This window comes from Poecilia mexicana, unplaced genomic scaffold (assembly GCF_051168715.1).
Source record: "Poecilia mexicana isolate PSO_F unplaced genomic scaffold, ASM5116871v1 scaffold_3, whole genome shotgun sequence".
Classification (NCBI taxonomy): Eukaryota; Metazoa; Chordata; class Actinopteri; order Cyprinodontiformes; family Poeciliidae; genus Poecilia; species Poecilia mexicana.
In genome coordinates this window covers 20,347,338-20,369,722 of record NW_028263372.1, presented here as the reverse complement: position 1 = coordinate 20,369,722, position 22,385 = coordinate 20,347,338, and the positions used below count along the sequence as shown (strand labels likewise).

The 22,385-nt window shown below is 36.3% G+C and overlaps 3 protein-coding genes across 3 annotated transcripts; all 3 read left to right on the top strand.

Moving 5' to 3' along the window:
* The first annotated feature begins 303 nt into the window (after nt 1-303).
* bola3 (bolA family member 3) lies at nt 304-2,508 on the top strand. The gene is made up of 4 exons (XM_014987609.2): nt 304-484; nt 568-691; nt 1,393-1,481; nt 1,885-2,508. The coding sequence occupies exons 1-4, from the start codon at nt 425-427 to the stop codon at nt 1,945-1,947; spliced, it is 336 nt and encodes a 111-aa protein (XP_014843095.2). The 5' UTR covers nt 304-424; the 3' UTR covers nt 1,948-2,508.
* A 351-nt stretch (nt 2,509-2,859) lies between these two features.
* Nucleotides 2,860-15,377, top strand: vat1l (vesicle amine transport 1-like). The gene is made up of 9 exons (XM_014987606.2): nt 2,860-3,839; nt 4,464-4,593; nt 4,722-4,937; nt 5,219-5,361; nt 8,991-9,094; nt 9,664-9,719; nt 11,111-11,305; nt 14,092-14,175; nt 14,680-15,377. Exons 1-9 carry the CDS (start codon nt 3,625-3,627, stop codon nt 14,776-14,778), a joined length of 1,242 nt encoding a protein of 413 aa, XP_014843092.2. The 5' UTR covers nt 2,860-3,624; the 3' UTR covers nt 14,779-15,377.
* Nucleotides 15,378-18,441: 3,064 nt separating this feature from the next.
* On the top strand, nt 18,442-19,934 carry clec3a (C-type lectin domain family 3, member A). The gene is made up of 3 exons (XM_014987608.2): nt 18,442-18,694; nt 18,790-18,876; nt 19,262-19,934. Exons 1-3 carry the CDS (start codon nt 18,457-18,459, stop codon nt 19,657-19,659), a joined length of 723 nt encoding a protein of 240 aa, XP_014843094.1. The 5' UTR covers nt 18,442-18,456; the 3' UTR covers nt 19,660-19,934.
* The last annotated feature ends 2,451 nt before the right edge of the window (nt 19,935-22,385 follow it).

Here is a 22,385-nt window from a genome sequence, read left to right as displayed (position 1 = left end):
CATGGCCTGCCAGTGTTCATTATTTTATGTTCAAGTGGTGTAAATTTCACCTTTTTCTGTTATTCTGTGATCAGTAGTCAAAGTTATTTGAATACAAAAGCACCGATTTTGACAGTGTGAAATTTATCAGCAAGCATACGCTGTAAAACATGCAGGGAATTTGTGAATTAAAAAAATATTTTAAGAATACTAATACAGGATAAAAACGATCACCGCAGTAGGTTGCTATGTGCAATATAAGCACTCTGATTAATCCACTGGGTGGCAGTAGTGCAGCTCTCGCGTTGACGTTTAGTACGAGACAGCAAAGAACAAGAACAAACCCCGTCATTTTCCGGGGACGAAAATTGTTTTGGGGGGACATGACTTATTGATTGATGTGAGGTTATTTAAACGTCTCAAAAGTGACACTCCTTTATCCACAATGTTGGCTTGTACTCGTCTCTGCAGCAGTACTATATTCAGCGCTTTTCGCACGACTCCGGTACATTAGATCTGGATTTCGGTCACATTTCAGTCCTACCGTAACTTCCTGCGGTAACTCCTGCTCTGCGCCTCCCCACTCAGGTAGCTGCTGTCGGTCACCTCCAGAGAGGCTTTTCCTCGCAGACAGACGGAGAGGAGCGCATCGCAAGCGTACTGAAGGAGAAGTTTCCTCTGGCCTCCAAGCTCAAAGTGACGGATATATCAGGTAGACAAACTGCACAAGAGGGATTATTAGACCGGACTTATTATGCGTTTTGTAGGGTGAAAGTTTTCTGTTATCATTATTATTCCAAGTGATGTTTTGTTTTTTTTTTCTTCAGGCATTATCCAAAACTGTCTAATAGTCTACTTACCTAATATAGACATGGAAGGACGATAGGCTTGTAAAAGTGAGGAAATTTGAACTATAAGGCTTTTTCAGAAGTAATTAAGCATGGAAAAATATTTTTAAAAATGTTTTTGAAGACCTGGTCCCCTGTCACGAGGAGCCCCGAACATGTCGAATTTTTCAAATGAAACAAATCGTTTTAATGTTGGTTTTTACATAAAATGGACATGTCTCCATCTGTGTACTGTCCCATTCATCCACCTGTTAAGCTATTCAGTGTCAGTGGCTCTTTCATAGATCTATTGATACATCGATGCCCACAGATGGAAGAAATCGCTCCAAACACAATACTGTCTGACGTGTTGTGCATAGAGGATCAACACTCAAAAATACATCCACCCACCCATCCTTCAATCCATTGCTGCAGTAATCGTTGATTACAATCCATGTATTTTCTAAGATGCCTTAAGAATTAAACATTGTCCTTATCCTTAAAGATAATGAGTCATGTGAAACAAGAAGAGCCCCAGCTTTGCAGATGACATTGTTGTTTGTGTCATTCGTCTCTGTGTGTTCAGGTGGCTGTGGGGCCATGTATGAGATCCATATAGAATCCAGCGAGTTCAAAGGAAAAAGAACTGTTCAACAACACCAGCTGGTCAATCAAGTAAGCTTACAGCCTGGCACAGCAGTTCTGGCAGCACCATAATCATACTGATAAATCCACAACTGCACAGAAAAAGTTTGGGCACTGTGGAAACAGAATTAAACTGTTTGGGCACTATTTAATTATCTCTAATTAAATAGATTTAATTATCTCTAATTAAATAGTGCACGAAAAGATGCTTCACAGTGTTATGCTTGTTTTAAGTTAGATGAATATAACATACAAAATGTACATCTGTCAATTTGAATCTATTTCAAACTATAGTCCCCATCTTCTTTACAATTATGTCTGTCAACTCTCTAGAATTATTCCTATATTTTGACAAAGTATTGGGCCTAAACACACTTTCCTTTTGTTTTGATCAGAATTTCATTCACTACCTGAAATTTTCTGTCCCCCACAGGCCCTGAAGGAGGAGATCCAAAGCATGCATGGCCTGCGAATCTTCACTAATATCCCAAAGTAGCAAAAAGACAGAACAATTCACTTCTGAACCACAAACCTTTTTTTTTTCTTTTTCAGCTAATAAGAATGTGCAGACTCATCAAACGTGGTATATCGTTTAGCAAATGCATTTCAACCAAAAAAAACAAACAAAACAAAAAAAACAGTTAAGGCACTAGCAACAGAGATATAGTTACAACATTTTCACAGTAAAATGTGAAATACATGTATAGTAAGGTAAGAGTAAGTTTTTTTGTTTTTTTGTAAAGAATTAAATCTTCTACTTAAGAGTAACAGCTGTTATACGCACAACATGACCAAATCTATGGTCATGATCAAATCACTATTCTTCCCTGTCAGGGGAGTCTCTCAGGGTTGTTTGTGAAGCTAGTGTTAGTCCTCACGAGTACCTGAAATCACCTACACATCCTTTCTTTAAACTACCTTTCCAGAAATGTGATCACAATGTATGTACAGTTCACTTAAAAGTTGATCTATTTTAAAATATTGTTTATCAGTGGGTTGTCCACAAATCTTGGGTTTATGTTTTAAATGGGTCGTGTAATAAAAAGCAGCAGCTTTACATGAGTGCTTTTTTTTTAAAAACATATCAACTAGTACATATGAATATTATTATTGGTGTTACTATATTTTCCACTTTTTCGGACAGCATTGGAACAAAAAGCTGAACGACTGTGAAGTAAGTTATCTCAGAAGATGCCTGGTGGAAATCAGTATACAAGATACAAGTATTATTAGTGATAAGAGACACTAAAGTTTGAGTCACACAAATGTGAGTTTTAACACACATTTTGGAGACTTTTCTCCTTACATTCAGCTAATGTGTGTGTGTGTGTATATATATATATATATATATATATATATATATATATATATATATATATATATATATATATATATATATATATATATATATATATATATATATATATATCAATTTGACTAATGTTTCATGTACAAAACATATTGCACTACTGAAGTCTCATATTGCATTTTGAACTTATTTCTTTGGTCAACCTCGTCTTTCAACGCAAGTTGGTCAAGTCAAGGTAAATGGCCTTGAATTGAAGAAATGCTAAAAACCTATTTGAAAAAGCAAAAAAAAAAAAAATCTAAATATGAGAAAATCCAAAATGACAAATGCATGCAAATAAGAACTATACAAAACTTGCTAAAATTGTTTGTTGGTGTTTTATGGTCATTCCATAAATAGTTGCACGTTTTTAATTGTAGTTTATTCGTTTATTTCCTGGCTTACTTTAATCAACACGTTTATATAAGTTATTTCTGCATATATTATGCAATTTATGTGTTACAGTTTGTCAGTTTTGGTCACTGTTTTGCTTTGGAAAGGGAAAAAAAGTTCCTTATTAATCTATAGCTTTGCTCTGTCCACCAGTAGATGGCGCACCATTTACTTTAACGGCGGAGGATTAATGATTAATACGTGATTAAATATTTTCTTCGTTGCCAAAATAGTAAACTTTCGTGTCTTTTGTTGAAAACAAACAAACAAATAATAAAAACCAGAAGATTCGTTTTATTATTTTTTTTTATACATGTTTGCACGTATAATTCAGCCTCCAGCCCTGACTGAGCTCAGGAAAACAGCCCCTGTCTGCTTCTCTCCACATCACTGTGGAGAATCAACGGAGAGGGAGAGCAGCTGGACTCCGACATGGCTAAAGAAGGAGTAGATATGACAGAAGAAACAGAGTATATGATAGACAGAAATGCAGGTAAAGAGGCGGTGAACGTGGAATCTCCTTCCAACGCCAAAGAAATGCGAGCGGTGGTCCTGGCAGGTTTCGGAGGTCTGAACAAACTCCGGGTTACCAAGAAGGCAATGCCCGAGCCCCAGGATGGTGAAGTGAAGATCCGCGTCAAAGCATGGTGATTATTAGAATAACAGCTAACATATCCTGATCTTAATTTATAGACGGTTTTGTGCTTTTGCATGATTTAAAAAAAAAAAAAAATCTAACTGAAAGCCGAGCAACATCTGATTATACAGAAATTCGCAGCCTTGAATCTACAGGTCTTTTTTTTTTCTTTAACGAGCTTTTCCGGCTGCAGCCTGTTTATAAGCAAAACTCATCCCAACGTTTTCAACCTGATTCAGCCATTTCAAACTAAAATGGCACATTTTTCTTCTCCACTCTTGTAGGGCTGTGCTTGTATTTCTTGCAGAGCTTTTCTTATTTCCCACTGCAGCTAAGCCCCTGCCAGTGCTGGCAGACAGACAAATGAAAGTGCATTTCATTTTTGTTCAGTGCAGCATATGTGAGGAATCTGGCCTTGTGTTCTCAGAGGATAAGCCTATGAGTCACTGCTGATAATAATGAAAAAAGTAGCTGTGGGTAAGCCTTAAATCTTTTAGTAGCTCATTTTAAATATGTCATTTAACTCCTACTTGTGGACTGAGACCCTCCAAAGGCAAGTGTTCTTCATTTAAGCATTAAATCCGGAGCATTTCATGTCAACAAGCAACAAAATCTTCATTATTTTGTGTTGCAGTGGCTTGAATTTCCTGGATTTGATGGTACGTCAGGGGAATATTGATAATCCTCCAAAAACTCCCCTTGTTCCTGGATTTGAGTGCTGTGGAATAGTGGAGTCTGTGGCTGAAAACACACACGGATTTGAGGTGGGGTTTGTGCAACAGCTCCTGAATATATGCTACGTCGATAAATCTACATATGACTTCAAAACAAAGGTTTTAGCCGTAAGAAGTTGCACAAATGCTTGCTTGACGTATGCGCATGTTTCTCTCAGATAGGTGACAGAGTTATGGCGTTTATGAACTACAATGCCTGGGCCGAGGTGGTTTGCACACCAGTGGATTTTGTTTACAAGATGCCAGACGATATGACGTTTACAGAGGCTGCAGCGTTCTCCCTGAACTTTGTGGCTGCGTATATGATGCTCTTTGAAGTTACCAGTCTGCGGGAAGGAATGTCGGTGCTGGTCCACTCAGCTGGGGGTGCAGTGGTAAGTACAAAAGGCATGAAAAAGTAAAATGGCAGTTCATTAAACAGCATTGGTGCTTTGGAAACTGAAACACCTGCTCACTGAACGGCTAAGCTGTGTTTGTTGAAAACAAAGACAAATGCAGCTGTTCTAAAAATCACCCTACTCAATTTTTTTTGCAAACAGACTATTACTTTGTTTGATAAATTCTATGCTTTTATCTACTTCTAGACTTTGAAAAATTCTATGCTTTTATCTATTCCCAGACTTTGATGAATGCTTGTTGCTGTTATCATTTTCAGGGACAAGCAGTGGCTCAATTATGCTCCACTGTACCTAATGTAACTGTGTTTGGGATCGCCTCCTGTTTCAAGCACACATCCATCAAAGACTCTGTGACACACCTTTTTGACAGAAACGCCGACTACATACAAGAAGTGAAAAAGTAAGAACGCAGGATTTTATGTTAAATGTGTTGCGTCAGTTTGAAACTACGGCGGCTCAGGTAGCTGATGCGATAACGTGGACTTTGCTGTGGGCAGAGGGCTGCACGAGGATGCAGATGCTACCGGTTGCCTTATTTGTGGTTGAGTGGCAGTGGTCCCCATGGCAACTACGGGCTGCTCTCAGAAAGCAGTGGCATTGTGCAGGTCTGGGTGGAGGTCTGCTTGTGGAACAGCTGAACCAATTAGGGCTGGGCAGTGATAAATATTACTCTGTAATACATGCTGTCTGCTCGACTGCAATTCAAAGAGAAGCTGCTGTGCAAGAGTCTGAGGTCATCCCTTATTTTTGGATATGTTGCGTCTAAGGAGTCCCTATTTGTGATAATCTTCTAAAAGTGGTCTTAAGCATTATTTTCCACGCTGTCAAAAAAATTAATAAATTTTTAGTGCAATGTATTCAGCATTTATTCCTATTTCCAGTCCAGTATTAATTTATTTTCAGGGTAATGTTTTTGGTTTGGTACAGGGGAGGACATGTCAAGTTTTTTTTTTTTTTCTTTTTTTTTTCAACAAATACATTTTTAATCATCCAATTGATAAAATGCACAACAGATCTCAGTAACAAACCAAGTAATCCACACATGGAAAATATATATTTTTTGTAAGTTATGTATTAATAAAGTGGAATGACACAGGGTCCTAAACAAAGAGTCAAGAAAACACTCAGTTTGTGTCAGAGGAAGAAGATAAAGCAGCTAGAATGACCCAGTCAACCACCTGACTTGAATCCAATTAAAAGCCCTTAGAAAGAACTGAAGATCAAAATGCATAAAGCAGATCCCAGAACCTTCAGGATCTGAACTTCTGACATAAAAAAAAAATCAGATTGACTAGTTTCTGTTGATACTTGACCTACTAATTATTCTGGCTTCATTCAAGGACTGAGTCAGTGTTAATTCTTGACAATTATGACAATGGAACTGCTAGTAATAAAACTAGCAGCCCTTAATTAAATTTTAAAGTCTGCAGGTAAAACTTATAAATTTCACCATTATGCTCTTTGACAGTTATGAAAGGTTATTTTAGCACTAGCAAGACAAAATGTTGCAGTTCATTAATTGATGAGGTATCTTTCTAGTCCTTGGTCAGGTCTTTACTAGGTTTTTCCCTTATACTGTATCTTAAACATGTTATTGTTCTTCTTATGTACATAATTCAGGCCTTAAATTTATCCTCCACATTTCTCACTTTTACATGTTGATGTCCAAGTACAACCACTAGCCATGACAAGCCAACAGACACCATGTAAAAACATCAAAATAAAACAGTCAATTACATAAAAAATGTCATCTACAACTTGACAAGTGACCTCTCTCATGCTAGGTCAGAAGCCAGTGAAAAGAGATGGGCTTTCAAAACAGTTTTAGAAATAGACAGCGACTACTCAAGAAGTAAAAAAAAAAGAAAAGCTAAACAGGAAATGGGTGAAAAAGCAACATATGTCCTAAGACAAACCTTAAAGGCCATCAAAAAATCTCTTTAGATTATTCATTATGAATCAAAGTGTAAGGAAAATAGAAATAATGTGAAAGGTTTGTAGTACATTGAATATTTATGAACACAAAATGATTCACAAAAGATTCAATAGGAGTGATTTTACACTTACACTTATTATCAGCATTGGTTGTGGATTAGTGTGCTTTTCATCTCTCTGGCCTTCACATTCTTCTCAGGATCAAGTACAAAGTTCAGTTAAATTGGTCGTTTTGCAAAAGGCAAAAACCACGAGAATCACATGACCACCAGTCAGTTCTGCTAAGCAGGTGCTCCAAACTAAAGATCAAGAAGCAAGAAACTGTGGTCATTTTATCCCTTATTTTATTTAATCTTCACTCCTTTAACAAGTCTCAAAAGTTTTATGTCTGCTAATAACGTAAGCAGCAGCCTTTTTGTAACTCAGTCTCATATGTTGTGGATACTGCATATCTAATTACTCTGTAGGCAGCGCTGAAAAGAAACGTGGGTTGTAGCCTGCACGTTTTACAGACAGAAAGACCCAAGAGAGTAAATGATCATAACTTTATGAATCCATGATTAGACAGAACATAAAGTCTCTCTGCAGGATGAATCACAGGCTGTATTTATGGACTCGGTCGTTTTTGCCCTTTTGTATTTAATCTTCGCTGCTATAAACAGAAGTTATGTAATCATATCTTAGCATAAAATTTTAAAAATACTATGTAACATCCAGATTTTCACCTGTTTCTGTAGATGAATTTTTAACATATGCAACTAAATCTGCACTGCGGCTAACTAATCGGGGATCTGTCACATAGGCATTTTTGATATAAGCATTTATATATTATATTATATTATGAATCTGTCAAGAATTAATGAGAAATGCAAATTACAGTGTTTGTCAATGCTCAAATAGTTTGCTTCATTATGTTAAGACAGTTTTTTTAAAGATCTTATTAAAGCTTAGGATTGGTTGTCGTTTGAATTAATTTGATTAATATAAATTAATTTCATTTTTAATTTGTAGTCAGATGTCTGAATTTGAGACTTACCTTAAACTTTTCTTTTATTCTTTTATTTATAATTTTATTTATAATTTATTTATAATATAATTATTTTTTAAATTTCCAAATAGAAAAAAATCAAATAGATTTCCTCCTGAAGTCGTGAGCTTACTCTAAGTTAGATTTCCAACATGACTGCCTTGTATTTTAAAATGTTGTGGGATTTAACTGTTTGGATCTTGCTGCTGTACTTTAATTCTTTAAATGGGGAGAAATGTTTTATCCTCTCCGGTTGTTAGTTGTAGTTTGCACAGCAACAATTAGCAAAATCTGCTGGTTTCACAAACTGACACTGGACACACACAAACACAACAGCATAAATCTTTATCAGTGAGAAAAATCCAATAACTAATATTTCAGCTTGAGCTAATATGTCTTATGGGTTCTGTGATTGCCTTAAATTTAATCTTGATACAAGTTGAACCAGGGGTCTCCAACCCTGGTCCTCGAAATCTACTGTCCTGCAGATTTTAGATCCTGCTCCAACACACTTAGATGAAATGACTGAATTTCATCATGTCATTGAGCTAAAGGCCTGGTAAGGAGTCACTCATTTGATTCAGATGTTCTGGAGCAGGGTTAAAATCTGCAGGACATTATATCTCAAGGACACACCTGAGTTACAGATTACTTGATTAAAACTTCCCCAACATCAAATGCATGTTTTATAGCTATAAAATCCACATGCTATTGGAGTAACATCAGGACAGAGGTCTGACAAAGTTCCTTTGTAAGGACCCAAATCCTGACTCAGAAATCACAGCTGCCTGTTTGGGTAAGTAGTAATCCGAGCAGGCACCTAAAACAAAAACGACAATTACTGTGCAACTTGACCTGAAATTTGCTTCAAAACTGAACCCACCTGCTTTGAGCTATAAAAAAAATAAATAAAAGAGTCCTTGCAACTTCTGAGCGGTTGTGCAATTAGACAAACATGTTTACCTCTTCAATATGATGGAGACTGGGCCCTCTTGGACTGCTTGGTGCTTTCATTGCTGCCTGTAGCTGTATTTTTCAAAGAACTTCACTTTTGCTTTGATCGACAGGATCTCTACAGATGGAGTTGACATTGTGCTGGACTGCCTGTGTGGAGAAAACACAGGGAAAAGCCTCAGTCTCCTAAAGCCACTGGGAACCTACATCCTATATGGTACAATAGGGTACAATAGGACAATGTTTGAGCGTATTTAGCAAGTGTGATGCATAAATATACATGTATTTATCTGACTACAAATGCTAGCTTTACCGATATTGTTTGATTAAATTGATGTCGACGTCAACTGAAAAACGCTTAGAGATATTTTTCTGGTGAATTTTGTTTCCATCAAGATGAGCTACACTGATAATCTGTCATTTTCATAATGAGAGGAACCTAATGTGATGTTTTTATCAGATTTTTTAATGTTTTTCATTATAATCATCTTGCATATTTTGGAGTGATTAATGTGTACAGCAGTAATACTATACTGGCTTTATGTACTCTTTAATCTTCAAATGTGATTAATTGTCTGTGTTAACTGATACAGAGGTCCTTTAGTTCCTGTCAGGGCTCATGAATTCAGCTTAATCATTAGGAGATTCATTAACTTGTTCTGAACATGTAAAGGCATGTTTTCACTGACCTAAAGGTCTCCCCCGCCTCACCGCTGACAGGGGTCAAAATTGCCTGTTGCTGACCGCTGTCCAGCATACTGAAACACTTTATTCTGGTTTTTACAGGTGCGTCAAATATGGTAACTGGGGAAACAAAGAGCTTCTTCAGCTTTGCAAAATCTGTGAGTCTGAGACACAACGCATCCATATTGTAAAGAAACATCATTATATATATATATATATATATATATATATATATATATATATATATATATATATATATATATATATATATATATATATATTAGGGCTGTTGTAAACGAATATTTTAGTAATCGAGTAATCTATCGATTATTCTTACGATTAATCGAGTAATCGGATAAAAAAAATTATAAAATGAAATATTGGTAAATCTGGCATAATACCGGTGTTACTATCAGATATCAATATCAGTCCAATTTTTCATATTTGAGCATCCCTAACAGTTGCTTTTTTGTAGTTTAGAAAACTAACCTGTAACAATAATAGCTCACTTTCTAAGTTAACCAGAAGAAAAGTTATATAAAAATCTGAAATTATATTGAATTTAGTAACAAAGAGGCAGGCTCACAAATATGCTTATAAAAAATGTCTACAATCCAGCTTTTAGTTTATGTATTCATCTTCAGTGAGTTTAATAGATTAATTAAACTCACCTTGCCACCTAACCTGTCACGCTTTGGGTTTGAAAATACGGGAAATGCCGCCTGGAGTGGGAGGAGAGGGCGAATGAACGAACGTAAGATGGGGTGGAGGGGAGGAAATAGACCAGCGGACTGACGAACCGTTAGACCGGGGGACGAACACGGGGGGAAGCAATACGGGATATTTACGACACCTGCACTGGTCACACTCAGAAACTCATCTACCAGCCATGTACGATGCGCTCCGCCACCCGTTTCTTCAGACCGGGATATGAAATTTATTGTGCGGTTCGTCGGTAAAGCTACATTTACACGGTAAGCATCAGCTACTCAGCCGCCCGCCCTGTTCAGTCTAGCCGCTCACCTCAGCGCTCTTCCCGCCGTTCGCTTTCAACCAGCAGCCCCGGAGGAGAAATGCTGCCGTACTCCAGGCATTCCCCCAGTCATTTTAAGGATGCTTATTGGTTCCCCAAAAACGATAAAAAGTCGGGCATTATCATCAATCAATAAAATCCCCACGGGCCAATCTTGAAGATTGGACTTTATGCCGCTGAGACTTAGCTTTTGTCAACAACAAAGAGGCGGAAGTGAGAGCTCCGCGCAACGCAAATGAAGTCCCGGCCGGAACACGGTGCGCTAACTAATAAAACATAAATTAACGAAGCTTCGAGGCAGGTAAATTTTCCTCGAGGAATTTTAGTAATCGAGGTACTCGAATCATTCGAGGAATCGTTTCAGCCCTAATATATATATATATATATATATATATATATATATATATATATATATATATATATATATATATATATATATTTGTCCAAATCAATATTGAGCGTATATTGTGTATAAATAAGTATTTTCTGGTTCTTCTGTTCTATTTTATTCCTTAGTGGTGGCAGGTGGAAAAGGTGAATCCAATTAAACTTTATGAGGAGAACAAAGTCATAGCGGGATTCTCCCTCCTCAACCTTCTCTTCAAACAAGGAGGATGTAATCTCGTAAAATCAGCAATGGACAAACTCTTGATTCTATACGAACAGAAGAAGATCAGGCCTGTCGTGGACTCACTGTGGGCGCTGGAGGAGGTAAGAACCTGAGGCTCTGATCTTTGTATCGCTGGTCAAACGGCATTGATGAGTTGTCTGTGTCATCATGTTTTTTTTTTTTTTGTTGTTTTTTTTTTCTCTCATGGGAAACGTATAATGTAGTGTTGTCATTAAACACTGGCAAACAGCTCAGGCCATTCACTGTAACCATTGTCCATGAAGAATTTCATTAGAGGGCTGGATAGCGTGGGATGTTGTGTCAGGCTTCACTTGTTAGAATGGGTGGAACAACAATTAATTGGACATTAGTTTACATGTTGACCATGGTAACCTTTCTTTCCTGACTCAAACACTGAGCAGGACGCATTTGAGTGGGTCAACTCAGAGAGGGGTTTTCCTCAGAATATATCTAAGTGTTTCTAATTCTCTCGTCTGGTCTTCAGAAAAAATAAATTCTAATAAAAAAAAATAAATAAATAAAAATAAACTATAAAATTCAATCAGTTTATAATTACCCAGTCACAAAAGTCCTAAAATCTCATGGTGTTTGTTCCTTTTCCTGAGAAAAGCAGCTGCCAAGCAGAAAAGGAGGGAAACATTTCCAACCTAATTTTGCCCCTGGCTTGGTTGTTGCTTTTCCATTTAACCACGGAAAATTTGTGGCACAGTGGCTGCAGACAAAGAGCCACACATTCAGTTGTGGGTGTGTAACTATAATGAGAAAACAAGATATGTCCTCCTTCTGCTACTCACATTTTCACTTTAATGAGGAGCAATGAGGTTAAACTGTGTGCTGCTTTGACAAGTTAGATGTGTTTTTGATGCAGAGACTGTTGGCGGACTCATCAGAGTAAAATGAAAAAAATGCATCAATTTTCTTCTTTTTTTTTTGCTTTATAACTTCCTACATGTGAACTTTTTAACTTGAACAATTCATTTAGGCATAGGAAAACACTTAGTAGCCACGCTCCATTATTTTCAGGGTTAAACTTTTATTCATCTAAAATTTTTATAAAGTTAAAATATGAAATGCTATTTTCAGTGCCTGGAATGAGTTAATACTTGAAACAATTTTCTTCTTTGTGCTGTTATCAAATGTATTCGTTGACAGCAAGTAAAGCACCCAAAAGGTTTGGTGGAAACAATTTTATATACAAGAAACCAAGCAGGCACCAGAGGGCTTAAGTGATGTCATCATGAGTGTTGCAGAGTATTAGAGGCAGTTGATTGAGCATCTGATAGACAACCGAAATAATGAGCTTATCACTGCCCAGACACAAAATCCCCCCTATAGATTAATTAGACAGTAGTTTGATAAGAATTGCATTTTGATGGCTGCATGAGACCATGTTCACTTGTGGGACGCGATTTTTAAAATGTACCATGGTTAGTGAACGAGAACGCTCCCATAACTATCATCATACCTTTACGAAAACATGACTATTTTTTCCATCTTAAGAAATGTAACTCTAGAGCCTGATGCTGCCACCACCATCTTCCTCTGTGGGCACTTTGTTTTTGTTGTGATGTGCAGTACTGTTTTTTTTTTTTGTGTGGCAAAATTAGTTAAGATTATCATTAACAATTCTGAGAGATCATACTGATGGTTGAATGCTTTTGTGGAAGAAAGAATTTCTGTTTTGCAGCCTACGGAGGAAACCACAGATTGTTCTCACATGTGGAACACAATCTGTGCTTGTTGGAATTTCTTTAGCTCTTTCAGTGTTGCTGTCTGTTCGCGCTGGGGAAGTTTTCAACATATCCACATATATACCTGTGGGAGCTTGGCTTAGTTGGAATTGCAATTAGTTGTACTACCGAGTCAAACACAAGTGTTGGAGAAAAAAAAAGTGATCACTATAAGATTATACCAACCAAAATAACAAGATGTATTTTCATTTACACAGACAGAACTTAAACCTGGACACCCAAATACATAGATAAAATTCAGAAAGTTAGAGGACATATACAGGAATCACATAATTCCAGCTTCAGGCTTTTTAAAGTATTTTATCCAATACAGCTAAAAATATTTTACATTCTTTATGTTCCCCTATTCAGATTAAAGTGACAACTGTCCAGGATTGTTGATCACTGACTGTTTTTACCTTTGCATGGACCAGACATGCAGCAGTAGTACCTGCTGCAGTTGCCTGTTTAGTTGCTGTTTTTATGAGTCATATCATAATTTAACTATTAAAGACCTGGGCATCATTACAATTTTTCTTCTGAGTTGATACTGGTTTTGACTCAGTTTCAGAGCTTGATCACAATAAATATCAGATGGTAGACCGTAATCCTCCTCTGATCTCTTTTCCTATCTCTTACAGTTCAAATAGGCTTAGTTCATTTCAAAATCTATTTTATTTAAATATTTTAACACAGTTTGGAGAGTCAGTCAGTGGCTTTCAATCGTAGCTGCAGTGACATTGGAAATCGATGCTGTATTAGTATGATTTCTCAGTTTTTAGTCTCAATTGCTGCAGTGGGTGGAGATCTGTGTCACCAAGTTACAGCAGCACTCTTGCAGGAGGAGAAGCTGCTCAACGTCAGAGGATGCAATCAACATAAACAGCCCAGTTTCAGATCTCTACTTTAGAAACATGCACTAGAAGTAGCCTGGGCAGAAAAAAATGGCTGCAGGAAATAAGTGTCAGAGAGTTAAAACAAGTCTTTTCTCAGGCATTTACATAATTTTCAATGGAAATTTTATGACTTGGGAACCATATTTATTTGAAACTGTGGTATATCTTCAGTTATGATATTTTGTTACATGCAAAGAGGAGCCTAAAATGTAATTAATAAAAAAATGTGTTTGTTTTTAGGTGAAAGAGGCTATGCAGAGAATTCATGACAGAGGCAACATTGGAAAACTTATTCTGGATGTTGAGAAGAGTCCAACCCCTTTGGTAAGAAAAGAATTGAGAAGAGAACAGATGACGAAAATAGCAATAACCTCATACAGGATGTAAAACACAGCAAAAAGCCAGGTGAAGAGAGTCAACACTTCACCCGGAACTTAGCAAATGACTGCGTAGTTCTCAAATGCTTATTTATAATATTATAAATAGTGTGTATTTGTGTACTAAACAGTGACACAATTGTATTTATTTATTTTGAGTACACAGGCATTTGAAATAACCAAACAAGGTTGTTGCCAAAAGGCATTCTTCCAGATTTAATTAGACATTTGATGAACGTTTTTTCATAAATTGTGTATTGTTTTAATGTTTCTGATATCTGTGTCAAAAGCTTAGCAAAGTGTCAGAGAAAGGTGAATAGGATTTTATCATATTTTACAGTACCCCTTATTTAATTTAAGAAACAGGCCTTTATTAGAGAGCAGATGTGTAGCCATTTGATGTCATCTCACATCTGTTTATCTCTGCTCAACATTACTATTTTACCACTAGATGGCCAACGACAGCACAGAGACCAGTGAAGCAGGAGAGGAAGAGGAGGAGCCCGAAGGAGATAATGACAGCAAGGAGCGTATGCCTTTCATTCATTAGAGTCGATGAGAGCCGGTACTGCTCACCTACGGACTGCATAGATTCACCACAGAGGAACCCAACCAGTGTGTATATATGTCTGCATGTTCTGTGTGCATGTATGCATAAATGTGTGGATGTCTTTGTGCTTTTCTCTCTGTTACCTATTACTTGTTGGTAGATTTGGAAAAGAAGAAATATGACCTGTTTGTCTTTGGAGCAATTCTACTACTGTAACTTACTCTATATTGATGTAATGTCAGTATTTCTGTGCGTTTTATAAATTATAAATTATCTGCCAACAGTACTCTAAATTAGCAAGTTTGGGAAAGCATGCAAACTCACTGAAGCAGTCATATCGATGCTTAGCACAGCATTTTTGTTAACAATGAAACAATTTGAAGTTGATCAAAGAACTGAAAAATATGACAATTTATCTTAGTGTCTTAATACTGACAAATGATGCACAGGGATGTAAGCAGACATCCCTGTTTAAAGTCCAAGTTTTTGCAACAAGTTATGAGACCATGATGAATCATTCCAATACTTCCTCCATATTTCCTGCTTATTTTAACAGGGATAAAAGCAAATCTGTCTGGGGAAAAAAAAAAGAAAAAAAATATATATATATATATATATATATATATATATATATATATATATATATATATATATATATATATATATATATAACCAAACAAGGTTGTTGGTTATATATATATAACCAACAACCTTGGTATATATATATATATATATATATATATATATATATATATATATATACACACCCACAAACACTTTTAGTTGTTTTTCGTAGGAGTCCATCATCACCCTACTTCTTGATCTAGCAATATTGCCCTGAAAAACTATCAAAATCAATCAGACTGTGAGGACATCTGTTGTCCACAGCCTTCCTTAAATAGCCCAAAAGATTTCCCTGCACGTTTGGTTCCAGACTATTGCAAAACTTTGATTTTCTTAAGATGTAGCTAGTCTTTTGTTAACTTGGATGTATTCCTGGTCTTATTGTGCTACTGAAGAACAAAACCCTGGTTCATCTTCAGATTTCACTTTTTAGTCCAAAGTGACTGGTTTTCAGAACTGTTCAACAATGTCCTTCACCCTGACAAACTCCAATTTGTTGTGAAGAAAAGTTAGTCCAGAGAATGATCTCGTCACCTCCATGTTTTACAGTGCTCAGCTGTTTTTGTACCAAACATGATTTTTTTCAAAATGTGGCCAAACACAAAGTTTTAGTACTGAAATTGTTGCCCAGAAATTTTTCCAGTCGTGTGTTTACTGTGACATATTATAGAATGCTTATAAATGGCATCCTCCTTCTAACTGGTACATTTGCTGTAATTTCTTAGTGGATTTCTTTATAAATGTTTAACGAGAAGGACGCAAATGTGAGGGAAATCCTACCAGGACAAATTAACTCTTCTTAGACTAATCAGCTGTTTGGAGGCGTTAACTCAAGATGTTATCTTGATCTTTAATTAAAAAGGTGCTTCAAAAATATCGCAGTTTCAGGGTGCAGACACACAAGGTTTGCAAATGTTTTTTTTTTTGTTTTGTTTTTTTTGGTGTTGTTTTAGTTTGTTTTGTTTTGTACATTTTCTCCCTAACCTATGTTTCTGTGTTAGTTAAAATGTACATGTTTTACATTCCAAAAGCCTCACCTTTTTAAATCGACCATACACACTTTTGAAACCCACTGTATATCCTTTCCTTATAAAAGTAAAGTGCCAACAGGAAAGTCCGATTTGCACAATAGTTTTTACCTGATGAGCCATCCTTCATATATTAAAGGAGCACCAGTGCCTTTGAGCTACAAATTAGTGTCTTTAATAAGTCCAGAGGTGAGGAAATGTATCACAAACAAATGTATTTTATTTAAACTTAAAAAAAAATGGCATAAATTTTTCAGATTTGTATAATGATTTGATGATTTTTTGGAAGATAATGTTTTTCTGTTTGCGCAGCGTGCTGGTTGATTCCAAAATTACGTGACTAAAATACGAAACTTGACAGAGTGTTACCCTTATTATTGAAACAGATTTGGCACCTTAAGGTTTAGTGTTGGACGTATTTATCTTGCAGAGAGAGAGCGATATTTACTGACCCTGGATTTTTATGAAGTAGCTAGTCAGACTGGAGTCGAAGGGCTGTGGAGCCTCTGCTCTCCTTGTCTGACCAACGTTGTTTACTGTTTGGTGCCTCACAACAAAAGTGCCATAATACTTAGAGATTAACTATTTTTATTGTGAAAGCTAATGCAAGTTTGATCAGCACTGTGCATTATATTACTAAGGTATAAGAAGCGATCTACAAGTTGTTCAAAATCCTTCCTCACCTGTTCAGGGAAGCGTCCTAGTTTTAGTTTCTACAGTAAAAAAAAACAAAAACATATTTTATTATCCTTTTTAAGGAGCTCTGCATCGCACTGTATTTTCAAACAAGTGGGTTGTCTAAATGATGCATCGTTTTAAAACAGACCAGATTTTCTCAGCTTTTAAAAAAAATGTCAAACTCTCCAGTGCATTTTAAATGTATCAGCTTTGCAACAAAATCAAAGTAATGAGTTCTGCAACTCTAGATGTATGAAAACATAGTTTGAAACTAGTTCACAGTTAAAGTGATTACATCCTTTAGATTTTTCAACTAGGAAAAGATCTAAAAAATTTTGCTGCCTTTAATGTCACGTCTATGTGAATGAGAGTGTTTGTGAATGACAGGATAGGTTTGTGTGTGTGTGTGTATGTGTGTGTTATTGTATTTCCCTGTAAATGCTTTCAGCACTGTAGTGTATTTATAGCATTCTTTCTAAACAATGGTTGTATATTTTTGTCACAGTTTTTGTGTATTTTCTTTGAGCACAGCTCTGTTTACTTGAATAAATATATCTACAAAGCATAACATGATTGCGTTTGGACCTTTTTGCATTTTTCATAAAAACTGCAAACGTGGTATATCTTTTTATAAAACTCCTTATTTTCAGATTGCTTGTATATTCAGAAGGAATAATAACTTCAACCAGAACATACACATTTATAGCGGAAGAGTGAGGATTAAAAAAAAAAAAAGTACAATTGAATTCCAACAGAATCAACTACAGAATCATAATCTATATGTATTATTTCTTACTAGCTAAGTATTAAATAAACAAAATTTGCATTTTGGCCATTAGTTTCAAAAACAAAGTAAATGTTTTGGATCAGAAAGCACTCATCTCGGTTCCAAAGAAGATTTGTGGGCAGAACTGAAGCTGTGTACGAGTAATGAGGCCTACAAACATCCGTTAGAGGAATGGGCCAAAATCCCAGCAAAACGATGTGAAGTTTTGAATGATGCCCAAAACATTTTACTCTCATCAAACACTGTTAAGGCTAACAAATACTAAGGAACTGTATGTAAACTTCTGACTTTGAAGAAAGATTTAAAAGAAAAAAAAAAAAAACTCCCTTTCATTCCAGACCGAGATACTGCTAAGTCTGTCCAAGGCTAAGAGAAATGGGGGGACACTGTAACAGTGAAGCAGTTCAATAAATGTCTGTTTAGTTTGCAAAATGCTGCTTAGAGCACCTTGTTCCAAGTAAATATTTATCTAAAAATAAAACTAGACACAAGGAAATCATTCTTTGACACCACCCTCGCCTCCTCATGATGTTTTGACAAAAACAAACAGCACTGGAGCCAATGCAGAGAGAGAACCCAGAGAGGCAGACAGAGGGCCACTATATTAACCTGCCTGTGGGATGTTTAGTTCCCTTCGCTGTAGCACAGGTTGTGCCCCAGAGTCCCGTACTCTCGGTTCCCCTGGCCTCAGACATGGCTCATCTGGTCCTGCCTGTCTTCCTTGCACTGAGTTTCTCCTTGCTCTGCTGCAGCCGTCCATCTCGCACAAGGAAAGCTGTTTCACCCCGGCAGTCTGGAGGTAGATGTGCATGTGACAGCTTTTGTAAAAGATGTTGTCTGCATCAGTGTTTGTCTGAAGTGTTTGTTTTGTTTTGCTTGGTTTTCTACGTGCAGCTGCAGAGGATGAGGATGTGAAAGCCCAGATTGAGAAGTTATGGCAAGAGGTGAACTTACTAAAGGAGATGCAAGCGTTGCAGACAGGTAATGCTCTCACAAAATGCCTTCTTAACAGATGAGATGGCTAAAAATCAATAGCTCCTTTCAGAATTATGTATTTGCAATAAATGAGTACCTTGCATGTATAATCTGCTTATTGCTACCTAATATTTCTCTGACACAAGATGATTAGCACAAAAGTAAAGTTCTTGGTGTTCTCTGTCACCAGTAGAGGGCAGCAGAACATACATAATTTATTAAATCATAAAGTCAATATCCAACTTTATATCGGATGTGAATAACATTTCGTTCAGATAATTTGGAAATGTTACTGATATTGCAGATTAGACATTGCAACAGCTTTGATTTTGTTAAATATATTCACATCGCAATTAGCTGCACTTCTACAGCAATTTATTTCTGTTTTCAGTGTGTCTTCGGGGGATCAAAGCACACAGGAAGTGCTATCTTCTAAATGAGGAGCCCAAACATTACCATGAGGCCAACGAAGACTGCATCGCTCAGGGAGGAACCCTTGCGACACCACGAGATATGATGGAGAACAATGAGGTGAGGGACTACGCAAAGAGAAGCACCCCAGGAATCAGGGAATTCTGGATCGGTGTGGCAGACATAGTGAAGGAAGGCCAGTACGTTGACGTCAACAGCATGCCAGTCAGCTTCTTCAACTGGGATCGTTCCAAGAAGCAGCCGACGGGGACAAAAAGAGAGAGCTGTGTTGCTCTTTCCCTGACTGCTCAGGGGAAGTGGTATGATGAGGTATGCCGCAGCCTGAAGAAGTATATCTGTGAATATATCATTCCCTGAAGGAGACAGGGGTCTTGCTGGTAATTTAAATACAGCTTTTGTGGTTTTAATGAACTAATTGACAGGAAATCAACAGTTCACAAGAAATATTGAATTGCTGCTGCCAAGGTTCAACAAAACGCAGTAACTCTACACAAGATAAGTAAGTGAAAGATTTTCTGGAGATAGACAATATGTGGCAATTTACTGTTTAGGATCCAAGGACTATAATGACTGAATATCATCAGAAATGATCAATTCTGAAAAAAGTAAACTAAATAAACAATCATGTCAAACTGTTTTGTCAGTACTTTATTTCTTTGGGATGAATTTATCCTGGTTTCAGGTGTGTAAAGTTAACTTGATCAATTTTTGATAAAAGTTTGTTGGTAAAAAAAAAAAAGGCTTTCCTTTTTTATTTCTACTATCAGTGACCTTCCTATACTTGCAAAAATGTTATATTTTTGGATAAAATTGCCCGTCTATCCTCTTTTTACCCCATCTAAGCACTCAAAAGGTGTCAAAGCATGAAGGTCAAGGGTTAAGCAATTATGGAGATTGTTTATAAACTTCTTTCTCTTGATTTTTAAATTGGAAATCAGTTTCAATCAGTTTTATGGCTGTCAGTCTTAAACGTGCAGCAATAAATGTAAATATGTAAATGTAATCCCCGTGATATATTTCGTCTTATTTGTCTTAGTTCAGTGAATTCATCTCGTCTGCTTGCTCCCTGGACTGAGTTATATTATCGTTTCCATTTCTTATAACAGAAAGTCTTTGTTTTGGGGCAGTGAGTCCACCTTTTAACACTTGAACTGGTTAGATAGTTAAATAAATACACTACAAATGCTAGATTCAATATAACAGCCTCGAGAGTCCACATGACTGTTCTTTTCAACGTAGGGAGATCACCAAAAATAAACTCAAATAAACGGAGAAAGAACAGGCAAACACAGAGAAATGTGCTGTTATCAAACCTCCATCCCTGTTGCTCTGAGGTGAGCAATACAGTAAATGGTGAGTGTGTTGTTTGTTCTCTTTATTCTTATATGGGTTATCTCTGAGCACTCCAGTTTCCCTACAAAAACAACAAAAAAATGTCCAATGAACCCAGTGTTCATTTTGGGTTCAGTGTTTTTGAGTGTGTACTTATTTCACTACCGTTAAAATGACTTCCCTTTGTGAAGTCTGTGCAGCAGATCTCCATCAGAACCAAAATAGTTCTGCTAAGGGTCGGGTGTTAGCATCACAATAAAAAACAGAACATTTTGGAAGAAATTTAAAAGAGGCCGGCCTTTGCACTGCCACAGTGTTTCGAACACTGGGTTTCAACATTTCGGTTGGAATCCAGTGTTCTATTCTAACACTGAAAATTTGTCACAATAGAAAGGTCAAGTAAAAAATAGTTAATATCATGTGGAGTATCGTTATTATATTGACTAACATGGACTAACTCCCTTCAGTATGCTAGCATTAGTATGTATGAACTAAAATGAGCTAAAATGCTAAGGTTAGCTTGAATTCTGTCAGTAGAATGTCAGGTATCACCAACATGTTGACTTACATTGACTTGCTTCATTTAGTATGATAAACATAGCTAATAAATAAAAAATGAGCAAAAATGCTTATTTTAGTTACTAGGCTAATTTTAGCATGAGGGCTATCATTAGCATATTGAGTTACTAGCATGTTGATGCCACCAGAAGGATGAGGGTTATCGCTAGCATGTTGACTAACTTAAAATTTGAGGTACAAAGCTAATGTTAGCATGAGAGCAATCATTTGCATGTAGAGTGAATAGCATGATGACACTAGCAGTAGGATGTGGGTTATCATCATGATGATTAACAACAAATTACTCTATTATGTGCTCATATTAGTGTAAGCTAAAATTAGCCAAAATGCTGAGGCTGGCTTAAATGCTGCCAGTAGCATGTTGATTTACATCCATTCAATATGATAAACATAATAATAAATCAAAAATTAATGCTTATTTTAGGTACAAGACTAATGTTAGCATGAGGGTTGTCACTACAGCAAACTGTTACCACATTGTGAGCATGCCTGTCGCAATAAGCAAAAAAAAAAAAAAAAAGCATCATAAATTAAAGCAAGCTCAATAAATTAATCTTTTTTCTCTTTTTTTTTCTTTCTACCGAAAACTGAAATCTTCAGTCTGGTGTTTTGGTCTCATTTAGATCTTTTCTTTAGAGAGACTAAATAATTAATTTTATTTGTTGTTGCTGTTGTTTTGTTTGTTTGCTTTGGATATTTACAATATATTCCAGTGCCAGTGTTAAAACTCCATTAGAAGTTAAATATTATTTATTTCTGACAATGTGTCTTTTGCATTATTGTGCCGTTATTACTTGATATGGCTCTCGAAACAGCAATATTATCGCAATAACTTCTGGAACAATTTATTTTCCAACAAAATTTAATATTATGACCAGCCTAATGCTGACATCAAATGTTTTTTTTTTGTCTTGTTTTTTTTTGTTTGTTTGTTTTTTGTTTTTAAATGAAACCTAGTTCTTCATTTAAACTCCGAGAAATATTTTTACTAAACGGGATGGCATTGATTAATTACGAAAATATGACAATGGTGTGATTAATCAGCCTGCCATGACGGAAAACACAAATGCAAATGTAATTTTTGCATTATTTAAAATAAACAACTAAAAAAAAAAACGCACACACTTGTAGGCATTCACCAACGTCATCTTGTCCGCATACATCACGCACGC